Here is a 13,742-nt window from a genome sequence, read left to right on the forward strand (position 1 = left end):
TAATGTCACATGAAGTTTGACTAACCCTGTGAATTAATTGTATAGAAAAAATAATAATGTCACATGAAGTTTGACTAACCCTGTGAATTAATTGTATAGAAAAAATAATAATGTCACATGAAGTTTCACTAACCCTGTGAATTAATTGTATAGAAAAAATAATAATGTCACATGAAATTTGACTAACCCTGTGAATTAATTGTATAGAAAAAATAATAATGTCACATGAAGTTTGACTAACCCTGTGAATTAATTGTATAGAAAAAATAATAATGTCACATGAAGTTTGACTAACCCTGTGAATTAATTGTATAGAAAAAATAATAATGTCACATGAAGTTTGACTAACCCTGTGAATTAATTGTATAGAAAAAATAATAATGTCACATGAAGTTTGACTAACCCTGTGAATTAATTGTATAGAAAAAATAATAATGTCACATGAAGTTTCACTAACCCTGTGAATTAATTGTATAGAAAAAATAATAATGTCACATGAAATTTGACTAACCCTGTGAATTAATTGTATAGAAAAAATAATAATGTCACATGAAGTTTCACTAACCCTGTGAATTAATTGTATAGAAAAAATAATAATGTCACATGAAGTTTCACTAACCCTGTGAATTAATTGTATTGAAAAAATAGTCACATGAAGTTTCACTAACCCTGTGAATTAATTGTATAGAAAAAATAATAATGTCACATGAAGTTTGACTAACCCTGTGAATTAATTGTATAGAAAAAATAATAATGTCACATGAAGTTTGACTAACCCTGTGAATTAATTGTATAGAAAAAATAATAATGTCACATGAAGTTTGACTAACCCTGTGAATTAATTGTATAGAAAAATAATAATGTCACATGAAGTTTGACTAACCCTGTGAATTAATTGTATAGAAAAATAATAATGTCACATGAAGTTTGACTAACCCTGTGAATTAATTGTATAGAAAAATAATAATGTCACATGATGTTTGACTAACCCTGTGAATTAATTGTATAGAAAAAATAATAATGTCACATGAAATTTGACTAACCCTGTGAATTAATTGTATAGAAAAAATAATAATGTCACATGAAATTTGACTAACCCTGTGAATTAATTGTATAGAAAAAATAATAATGTCACATGAAGTTTCACTAACCCTGTGAATTAATTGTATAGAAAAAATAATGTCACATGAAGTTTCACTAACCCTGTGAATTAATTGTATAGAAAAAATAATAATGCCACATGGAGTTTCACTAACCCTGGGCAGGTCAAACTTTAAGAAAGTTTCATTCAAAAATTAATTAAAGCATTTTAAATTCTGTAAATAAAACTTTGTATTAAACCCTGGTTAACACACCAAATGATAATATTATACAAGTTTTAAGCTTGTAGTTTTATAAGGAAATAATTTTAAAAAATGTTAAATTTCCCCAAGCATGAAAATTCTGACATTTGATCATGTCTTCCCTCTTTTCTAATTTATTCACTACCCTTCTAAGAAGTATAAATTGAATATAAATTACGAATTATAATACACTTATTACTCAAGGAAGACATTTTTTGTTTCCTTCAACTGTATTTGATTACACAGCCATATAGTAGAACATCAGACTCACTTGCCATTCCTACCTGTTTGATACTCTCATGAACAAATTACCAGTAGTGGTCTCCAATATTTTATATATTTTATTTGTAACAATTAGATAGATAAAATTTTACTCTATTGAATGATGTATTATATTGCATTCTGTACAGAAAATTTTCTATTTCACCTTCAGTTCAAGATATTTTTTCTCGAAGGGCTTATGTCAACAAGTTTAGCTGAGTTTTAAGACTATTTTTAGTTTGAAAGTCAGATAAAATGTGATTGCTATAGAATATTGTTTGCTTTGTAACATATTATTAGTCTGTATTCTCAGGAGCATTATTTAACCCTGTTCTAACAAACACTACTTTACTACACGTCAGAAGGTTTAGTGATTTACAATCAGAATTTTATTCACCTACTTTTGTTAACATCATTTCAATTAGTATAACATTAAATATGAGCTAATAATCTATATTTTAATAATATATAAGTTTAAGTTCTTAATCTTAGAAGGCTGTTTTTTTTTTAAATTCATGGAAAGCTACATGAGAGCTGTCTGCTCGAGCCATTCCTAATTTACAAGTGTAAGAATAGAGTTAGTTATCACCACCTTCTGCCAACTGCTGTGCTATTTTACTAGCAAATATTGGGATTGACTGAGACATTATAATACCTCCATGGCTGAAAGGGTGAGCATATTTGGTGTGATGAGGATTAGAACTCGTGACCATCAGATTACAAATTGAGCACCCTAACTATGCCGAACGTCAATTCAAAGTGAGAAATTTAACAAGAAAGGGTGAAATCCTTATGTATAGCACAGGCTGACTGACCATTTGTTCTGTATTTCACATCAGTTTACAAGTCAAATGTCTTAATAAATTTTAGAAGGCAATGTTAAAAAACAAAATCCTGTATTTCCTCTAGTGTGACATATATGATATATTTTCTGTAGGGATCTCCATTTATTTATTTTGTTCACCACACCTCCAGTGAGTAGTAGTGTGACATATACGATGTATTTTCTGTCGGGATCTCCATTTATTTATTTTGTTCACCACACCTCCAGTGAGTAGTAGTGTGACATATATGATATATTTTCTGTAGGGATCTCCATTTATTTATTTTGTTCACCACACCTCCAGTGAGTAGTAGTGTGACATATATGATGTATTTTCTGTAGGGATCTCCATTTATTTATTTTGTTCACCACACCTCCAGTGAGTAGTAGTGTGACATATATGATATATTTTCTGTAGGGATCTCCATTTATTTATTTTCATCACCACCCTTCCAGTGAGTAGTAGTGTGACATATATGATGTATTTTCTGTTGAGATCTCCATTTATTTATTTTGTTCACCACCCTTCCAGTGAGTAGTAGTGTGACATATATGATGTATTTTCTGTAGGGATCTCCGTTTATTTATTTTGTTCACCACACCTCCAGTGAGTAGTAGTGTGACATATATGATGTATTTTCTGTAGGGATCTCCGTTTATTTATTTTGTTCACCACACCTTTAGTGAGTAGTAGTGTGACATATATGATGTATTTTCTGTAGGGATCTCCGTTTATTTATTTTGTTCACCACACCTCCAGTGAGTAGTAGTGTGACATATATGATGTATTTTCTGTAGGGATCTCCATTTATTTATTTTGTTCACCACACCTCCAGTGAGTAGTAGTGTGACATATATGATATATTTTCTGTAGGGATCTCCATTTATTTATTTTGCTCACCACACCTCCAGTGAGTAGTAGTGTGACATATATGATATATTTTCTGTAGGGATCTCCATTTATTTATTTTGTTCACCACACCTACAGTGAGTAGTAGTGTGACATATATGATATATTTTCTGTAGGGATCTCCATTTATTTATTTTGTTCACCACACCTCCAGTGAGTAGTAGTGTGACATATATGATGTATTTTCTGTAGGGATCTCCGTTTATTTATTTTGTTCACCACACCTCCAGTGAGTAGTAGTGTGACATATATGATGTATTTTCTGTAGGGATCTCCATTTATTTATTTTGTTCACCACACCTCCAGTGAGTAGTAGTGTGACATATATGATGTATTTTCTGTAGGGATCTCCATTTATTTATTTTGTTCACCACACCTCCAGTGAGTAGTAGTGTGACATATATGATGTATTTTCTGTAGGGATCTCCATTTATTTATTTTGTTCACCACACCTCCAGTGAGTAGTAGTGTGACATATATGATGTATTTTCTGTAGGGATCTCTGTTTATTTATTGTTGGTTCCAGGGGAATCTGCTCAGTGTCGCTAGGTTCGCACAGATCAGCTGATTACGATACCATTTCCCGATTGCAGATATCTTCATTTGTGTATTAGCTACGCATTTTTAAGTGAAGTGTGATTTTTTCGTTTGGCGGATTTCAAAATGAATGACCTGAAGGAGCAACGACTTGCTGTGAAATTTTGTGTTAAACTTGGAACATCTGCAACTGAAACTTTTGCTATGCTTAACACGCCTTACGGTGATGTTGCTATGAAGCGTACGGCATGTTTCAAGTGGCATGAACGTTTTAAGGATGGTCGACAGTCCATTGAACATGATGAGCGTCCTGGACGTCCTTCCACGTCAACTGACGACCCACACGTCGACAAAATCATCACCCTGGTGCAGGCAAATCGACGCCTGACTGTCAGGAGCTTGCTGAAGAGTGTGGGATATCAGTTGGATCTTGTTACGAGATTTTGACCAAAAATTGAAGATGCACCGCTGCTGTTGCGAAATTTGTGCCTCATAACTCGTATGTTTTTGGCCAAACACTTGATCACTGTTCTTCCCCACCCCCCTACTCACCTGACCTTGCTCCTTGCGATTTTTTTCTTGTTCCCCAAACTCAAAAGACCCTTGAAAGGAAGAAGATTTGAGACGATTCCCGAGATTAAGGCAAATGCGACGAAGGAGCTGGAGGACATTACAAAAGAAGTGTACCAGGACTGTTTCAACAAGAGGAAACACCGTTGGGATAATTGTGTGCGTTGGAGAGGAGAGTACTTTGAAGGGGTCCCAGACCTGTAACTTCTAAATAAAGTACATTTTGTTTTATGACGTCAGTCCGCGTATTTTTTGAACAGCCCTCGTATATGATGTATTTTCTGTAGGGATCTCCATTTATTTATTTATTAGGAAATTCAACATAATTACTCATTATAACATCATCATATTTGAGACGAACCATAATGCTTGTAGCTTTCAACTGTGTTTGGTTACAGAGCTATCACATAGAACATCATTCCTCTCTTTCAGGATTTGTTAATAGTTTTCTCTTAAATTGTAATCTATATTGAAGGAAGTATTACATAATGTTCTCTGTGCAGTGAATTGTCAGTTTCACTCTTATTACAAGTTTTGTTCCTATGTAGAAGATAACAACTAACTTGTAGTGGCTCTTGTCTCATAGTTAGAAAGTCAGAAGAATTGGGATAGAAAGGAAATCATGTGATTTTTTGCATATTATTTTATATTCTTTTGGACATTATTTAATTAAATAAAAATTGTTTAGTGAATAACTATAATAGTAATAATAATACAATAAAAATGTTTCATAAGACATGCCAATGAGCACCTTGTGGGTAACATAATTTTAGCTTGTCATTCCTCAAGTAATTTATAATGGTGTGAATAGTAATTATACACAGTTCAAAGGTCAATACAGCAATACAATCTAATTTTAAATACATTTATACTGTTAAGAGTTGAGATATTTGGGATAAATATTATAATTTCAAGTCATTTTAGAAAAAAATAGTAGTTTAGATTTATTTTGATTTTTTTGGTGGTTACAAGAGTAGTCAAATTTACTAACTTTTTATAGAGTTAGGGTGGAGAATATACATAAAGTTTTACTGAAAAACACCTGAAATGTATTCAGGAGGTTTTAAGGATTATACAAATGAAATCTGAGATTCTTGGAATGAAGAAAAGTATTTTTAAATTTAACATGAAAATCAGTTTGCACACAGACTGTTCAAAACAAGTACACAATGTATTCATGGATAAAGTTCTTTATTAAAAAGACTGCACTGAAAATGTGTTTTTGTTTATAAAAGACTTATAATGTTTACTGGAAGACTCCCAAATTTTATGAATATATACACACTATATTAAAAGTTAGTAGTACTGTATCTATAAAGACCAAATGAGTACAGAAAGGTCACGTGGTCAGTCATATTGACCAAGCCCATATTCAGAGAGTTAAGTAATTAACTAATGTAGTAGTACCATTAGTTTAGAAAAAGTAGGCTTATATTTCATTGATGGTTGACAACAAAAACAAAATGAGACCTAGAAAAATACTATAATTCTTGTTTTTCTTCTATATTCTTCAGCTACATTGTAAAAATAGAAACTTGTTAGGTTAAATTAAGTAAGATAATAAAAAAAACCTCACAAGGTATTCTCATGAACAGCTTGTATATAACATAGTTTGACGTGGTTATATCAGCTGCACATGCACAGAGTGACTTACAACTTGTGTGGCTGGATTACATTGCACAACAAAGTTTTTACTTCTTAAACACTGTTGGGTGTTTCTTATAGATTTTTGGCTGCTGATCATGAAAATCACATCCAAATTTGTTCATCACGTACCGTTTCATTGAAATCTTCAGTTTCACCAGGACATTGATACAATGGAAAAACGATATCAGGGCAACTGGAATCTGTCAATGCTTGCTGACTACTGTTGGACACTGCAACGTGATGCACCGGACATTGAATACAAACAAAAATCAGGAGCAAAACACTTTTAATTATGTTGAACTTAATAGCGTATTAGAAACATAAACACAATTAAATATATTATTGCTGGTAACTGTCTATTTCTCAGAGTTCCTGCGTAATGAAGCAAAACCAGAACTATATTTGTGCATACCCACCAGGTACCTGTTACAATCAGCAAAAACTTTTCAGTAAGCCAAACTTTAAAAAAAAATTTGTTATTCAGTGTTGTTAGTTAGAAATGGTCCAAAAAGGTAGTAAAAGAATAAAAGTAAGAATTAAAATAGAGCAAATAACCAAAGAAATGTGATGTTTCAGTGAAAACAAAAAGTTTGCTATGGAAATGAAATTTAAAAATTTTCAAATGACAAGTGTTTTTCGTCTTAAAATGAAAATAATTTTGCAGTTGAAGTAGTCAGTATTTTAGCTCTGTTTATCCAAATACAATTTTTTACTAAAAGTAACTAATAACGGATTTCTTTGTCTTCAAAACACTTCTAATGTTAACTATAACCTTAAAACTTTGTGAAGATAAATAAAATGTTAAACATCATGGTATGGAAACTAATGGTCACTTTGAGATCACAAGATCAGTGTAATCCACCAAGCAAATAGCTTAGATTATGTGACAGCTGACATTAACCAACACATTCCTTTCCGTCTCTAACCATTATGCTAATATTCATAAAAGAAAAAGAATAAGGCATTTTAACTCTCAGATTACCAAACAGTTTTATTTACTGTTCACTGGATCCACACACTGAATGATTGTATATTAATGTTTAAAGCAAAAAAAAAGTTTAACAGATAAGATCTCTGACCTATTACAATGTAGTGCATAAATAGTTTAAAAAATATTTAAAAAGCCAAAGAAAAGGCCAGTGTTAATTTAAGAGTTAGTGTTAACCTACAGAAATTGTTAGGCTTGAAGTAATTATTTTTATTTGGCTTTTAATTAACTATTGTTTTAATTATTATATACTGAGCTAAACAATGAGATTAACAGCTGTTTCACAGCCAGCTAAAGATTCACCATATGATTTTTTTTATTCTTTAAGGTCAAACAGAATAATATATAAATAACGATGTACATAATCTTTACTGTATTATATGTAAGTCACGTTAAATTGGCTTAGGAGCACATTTACTTTTTGTGTTTGATCAGTGAAATCGGACGTTTGAGATGTTGTTGCTAGAGGAATACCTCTAGCACTTGTAAATAAAAGCTAAATTTTAGATAGACAGTTAAACTGGTAATCTGTTGTTCAACTTGTGAGTAATGTGGTGATTAGTGTATTTTGTTATGACGTAAACTGTTGTTGTGTATTACCAGGGAGCACAAACCAAGTTTAGGGATTTGGAAAAAACATTATCAGATACATACCTGGAGAGGAAATGTGGCCCACTTGTGGGAAAGATAGAACCTAGCATGTATGTTGGCCAGTTTGATTGGACTTCCCTGCCACAACCTACAGGTGAGAGGAGATATTATTTATAATGAAGAGACCTGTAAATATTGTTGACCAGTTATATAAAATTGACAAGTCAAAACAGATATCAGTATGAGCTTTTCAAATTGTTACACATAATGTGTAAATACAACAAGTACCTATTAAAGTATCTGTCAGTTTTAATGTTAACTATAAACAGGTTGAAAACAGAAACGTTATTAATATACAAATGTCAATTCATATGTTAACTATAAACAGATTGAGAACAGAAACGTTATTAATATACAAATGTCAATTAGGATGTTAACTATAAACAGGTTAAAAACAGAAACGTTATTAATATACAAATGTCAATTCATATGTTAACTATAAACAGATTGAAAACAGAAACGTTATTAATATACAAATGTCAATTCATATGTTAACTATAAACAGATTGAAAACAGAAACGTTATCAATATACAAATGTCAATTCATATGTTAACTATAAACAGATTGAAAACAGAAACGTTATCAATATACAAATGTCAATTCATATGTTAACTATAAACAGATTGAAAACAGAAACGTTATCAATATACAAATGTCAATTAGGATGTTAACTATAAACAGATTGAAAACAGAAACGTTATTAATATACAAATGTCAATTCATATGTTAACTATAAACAGATTGAAAACAGAAACGTTATCAATATACAAATGTCAATTAGGATGTTAACTATAAACAGATTGAAAACAGAAACGTTATTAATATACAAATGTCAATTCATATGTTAACTATAAACAGATTGAAAACCGAAACGTTATCAATATTCAAATGATAATTTTCAAAATACAACCAACATTCTACTTTAGTTCACTTATTAAGTGATATCTCATAAACATAGCAACATAAACAATTTGGTATTACTCCAACTCTATCTTTTATTACATAAACAATATGGTATTACTCCAACTCTATCTTTTATTACATAAACAATTTGGTATTACTCCAACTCTATCTTTTATTACATAAACAATTTGGTATTACTCCAACTCTATCTTTTATTACATAAACAATTTGGTATTACTCCAACTCTATCTTTTATTACATAAACAATTTGGTATTACTCCAACTCTATCTTTTATTACATAAACAATTTGGTATTACTCCAACTCTATCTTTTATTACATAAACAATTTGGTATTACTCCAACTCTTTTATTCATGTGTCATAAAACTGAACTTACTTTCTGCTTAGCTCCTAATTCACCACATCAATGTTTGTTCAGTATAACATGGTGAAGATTCCGAGGTGAATTAGGAGCAGAACATGTTACAGCACATAAATAAAGTGGCATTACTCATACTATGTAATTTAAAGTTAAAAAGAAGCAGGTAGCTGCTTCAGCTAAACAGACACAGGTTGCATTAATCACTTCATGCCACTAACAAGATTGACATAATACATCAATTTTAAGCATATTTTGAATATTTTAGTGAATAAAACAATCTTTAAAGCACACTTGTGAATAATACATATTTTGAATATTTTAGTGAATAAAACAATCTTTAAAGCACACTTGTGAATAATACATATTTTGAATATTTTAGTGAATAAAACAATCTTTGAAGCACACTTGTGAATAATACATATTTTGAATATTTTAGTGAATAAAACAATCTTTGAAGCACACTTGTGAATAATACATATTTTGAATATTTTAGTGAATAAAACAATCTTTGAAGCACACTTGTGAATAATACATATTTTGAATATTTTAGTGAATAAAACAATCTTTGAAGCACACTTGTGAATAATACATATTTTGAATATTTTAGTGAATAAAACAATCTTTGAAGCACACTTGTGAATAATACATATTTTGAATATTTTAGTGAATAAAACAATCTTTGAAGCACACTTGTGAATAATACATATTTTGAATATTTTAGTGAATAAAACAATCTTTGAAGCACACTTGTGAATAATACATATTTTGAATATTTTAGTGAATAAAACAATCTTTGAAGCACACTTGTGAATAATACATATTTTGAATATTTTAGTGAATAAAACAATCTTTGAAGCACACTTGTGAATAATACATATTTTGAATATTTTAGTGAATAAAACAATCTTTGAAGCACACTTGTGAATAATACATATTTTGAATATTTTAGTGAATAAAACAATCTTTGAAGCACACTTGTGAATAATACATATTTTGAATATTTTAGTGAATAAAACAATCTTTGAAGCACACTTGTGAATAATACATATTTTGAATATTTTAGTGAATAAAACAATCTTTAAAGCACACTTGTGAATAATACATATTTTGAATATTTTAGTGAATAAAACAATCTTTGAAGCACACTTGTGAATAATACATATTTTGAATATTTTAGTAAATAAAACAATCTTTAAAGCACACTTGTGAATAATACATATTTTGAATATTTTAGTGAATAAAACAATCTTTAAAGCACACTTGTGAATAATACATATTTTGAATATTTTAGTGAATAAAACAATCTTTAAAGCACACTTGTGAATAATACATATTTTGAATATTTTAGTGAATAAAACAATCTTTAAAGCACACTTGTGAATAATACATATTTTGAATATTTTAGTGAATAAAACAATCTTTGAAGCACACTTGTGAATAATACATATTTTGAATATTTTAGTGAATAAAACAATCTTTGAAGCACACTTGTGAATAATACATATTTTGAATATTTTAGTGAATAAAACAATCTTTGAAGCACACTTGTGAATAATACATATTTTGAATATTTTAGTGAATAAAACAATCTTTGAAGCACACTTGTGAATAATACATATTTTGAATATTTTAGTGAATAAAACAATCTTTAAAGCACACTTGTGAATAATACATATTTTGAATATTTTAGTGAATAAAACAATCTTTGAAGCACACTTGTGAATAATACATATTTTGAATATTTTAGTAAATAAAACAATCTTTAAAGCACACTTGTGAATAATACATATTTTGAATATTTTAGTGAATAAAACAATCTTTAAAGCACACTTGTGAATAATACATATTTTGAATATTTTAGTGAATAAAACAATCTTTGAAGCACACTTGTGAATAATACATATTTTGAATATTTTAGTGAATAAAACAATCTTTAAAGCACACTTGTGAATAATACATATTTTGAATATTTTAGTGAATAAAACAATCTTTGAAGCACACTTGTGAATAATACATATTTTGAATATTTTAGTGAATAAAACAATCTTTAAAGCACACTTGTGAATAATACATATTTTGAATATTTTAGTGAATAAAACAATCTTTAAAGCACACTTGTGAATAATACATATTTTGAATATTTTAGTAAATAAAACAATCTTTAAAGCACACTTGTGAATAATACATATTTTGAATATTTTAGTGAATAAAACAATCTTTGAAGCACACTTGTGAATAATACATATTTTGAATATTTTAGTGAATAAAACAATCTTTGAAGCACACTTGTGAATAATACATATTTTGAATATTTTAGTGAATAAAACAATCTTTGAAGCACACTTGTGAATAATACATATTTTGAATATTTTAGTGAATAAAACAATCTTTGAAGCACACTTGTGAATAATACATATTTTGAATATTTTAGTAAATAAAACAATCTTTAAAGCACACTTGTGAATAATACATATTTTGAATATTTTAGTGAATAAAACAATCTTTAAAGCACACTTGTGAATAATACATATTTTGAATATTTTAGTGAATAAAACAGTCTTTGAAGCACACTTGTGAATAATACATATTTTGAATATTTTAGTGAATAAAACAATCTTTAAAGCACACTTGTGAATAATACATATTTTGAATATTTTAGTAAATAAAACAATCTTTAAAGCACACTTGTGAATAATACATATTTTGAATATTTTAGTGAATAAAACAATCTTTGAAGCACACTTGTGAATAATACATATTTTGAATATTTTAGTGAATAAAACAATCTTTGAAGCACACTTGTGAATAATACATATTTTGAATATTTTAGTGAATAAAACAATCTTTGAAGCACACTTGTGAATAATACATATTTTGAATATTTTAGTGAATAAAACAATCTTTGAAGCACACTTGTGAATAATACATATTTTGAATATTTTAGTGAATAAAACAATCTTTAAAGCACACTTGTGAATAATACATATTTTGAATATTTTAGTAAATAAAACAATCTTTGAAGCACACTTGTGAATAATACATATTTTGAATATTTTAGTGAATAAAACAATCTTTGAAGCACACTTGTGAATAATACATATTTTGAATATTTTAGTGAATAAAACAATCTTTAAAGCACACTTGTGAATAATACATATTTTGAATATTTTAGTGAATAAAACAATCTTTAAAGCACACTTGTGAATAATACATATTTTGAATATTTTAGTGAATAAAACAATCTTTAAAGCACACTTGTGAATAATACATATTTTGAATATTTTAGTGAATAAAACAATCTTTGAAGCACACTTGTGAATAATACATATTTTGAATATTTTAGTGGATAAAACAATCTTTGAAGCACACTTGTGAATAATACATATTTTGAATATTTTAGTAAATAAAACAATCTTTGAAGCACACTTGTGAATAATACATATTTTGAATATTTTAGTGAATAAAACAATCTTTGAAGCACACTTGTGAATAATACATATTTTGAATATTTTAGTGAATAAAACAATCTTTAAAGCACACTTGTGAATAATACATATTTTGAATATTTTAGTGAATAAAACAATCTTTAAAGCACACTTGTGAATAATACATATTTTGAATATTTTAGTGAATAAAACAATCTTTGAAGCACACTTGTGAATAATACATATTTTGAATATTTTAGTGGATAAAACAATCTTTGAAGCACACTTGTGAATAATACATATTTTGAAGCACACTTGTGAATAATACATATTTTGAATATTTTAGTGGATAAAACAATCTTTGAAGCACACTTGTGAATAATACATATTTTGAAGCACACTTGTGAATAATAAAATGTAAATCTGCCAGAGCTTAGTATTCACTGAATTATGTTTTTAAGTCTTGTCACCAAACTATATTTAACTAAACCTCTAGAATCGAAAAATGTAATTGTGTTCTTAAAATATGATTTTTTTTTTTCCCCATTGACTGTGAAATGCCTTAAAATTTATATTTCTTCTTAGCTGCATTTTTGGATTTTTTATGCTGTGCTCAATAATAAAGATAATTTTTTCTTAGGTGTCAGTCTGTATGTGAAAGAAACGCTAATGAATATGATTGAAATCCATGCAGAGGTAAGTGCTTTTGCTATCAGAGGAACTCTGTAAGTTATAAGAAAATTATGTGCAAGTAGGTAAGTTACGTTACTAAACGAACATTAATTACTTTAATATATACAAAGTTTCATTCTTTCTCTCTTACTAGTGGCTTGGTCTTAAAGACCAACCTTGTAACACTTGTAACTACAAGTGTGCTTGTAGTTTTCACACTCTAATTTTTAATACAAAATTTTACATGTTAGTAAATATTATAAGGCTTACATGTACAAAATATCAGTTTTTTTTATTAAGTTTTAAGATTTTTGTAAATATTTATTTTCTCATGCATATATTATTTTTAAATGTTGACTGTCTAACATGTGAAATCTTTGTAACATCCTAATAACCTCCAGATAATTATCAAATGTTTTTGTTTTGGAAAAACCTCTTAATTTTATATTATTTTCACAGTTGTACCTCTGTATAGGTGTGGTAGTTCTAATCAACCTTGTAACCTCCATAAAAAAAATTAGGAAATAGATATACAGTTACGACAGAAAGTGTTTGTACCCCTGTGTCCCGAGTGGCTTTTTGCTCATAACTTAAAAAGTATCATGAGTAGGCTAATTGAAGTATAATAT

General features: G+C 28.5%; 1 protein-coding gene across 1 annotated transcript in view; it reads left to right on the plus strand.

The window, feature by feature from the left end:
• LOC143231726 (exocyst complex component 2-like) overlaps positions 1 to 13,742 on the plus strand; it is a 151,685-nt gene that overhangs the window by 125,347 nt on the left and 12,596 nt on the right. The window contains exons 21-22 of the mRNA XM_076466343.1: positions 7,683 to 7,824; positions 13,082 to 13,137. Of these exons, the coding sequence (XP_076322458.1) occupies positions 7,683 to 7,824; positions 13,082 to 13,137 (198 nt within the window). The remainder of the gene's footprint in view (positions 1 to 7,682; positions 7,825 to 13,081; positions 13,138 to 13,742) is intronic.

Source organism: Tachypleus tridentatus, chromosome 11 (genome assembly GCF_004210375.1).
Source record: "Tachypleus tridentatus isolate NWPU-2018 chromosome 11, ASM421037v1, whole genome shotgun sequence".
In the NCBI taxonomy this organism is placed as follows: domain Eukaryota; kingdom Metazoa; phylum Arthropoda; class Merostomata; order Xiphosura; family Limulidae; genus Tachypleus; species Tachypleus tridentatus.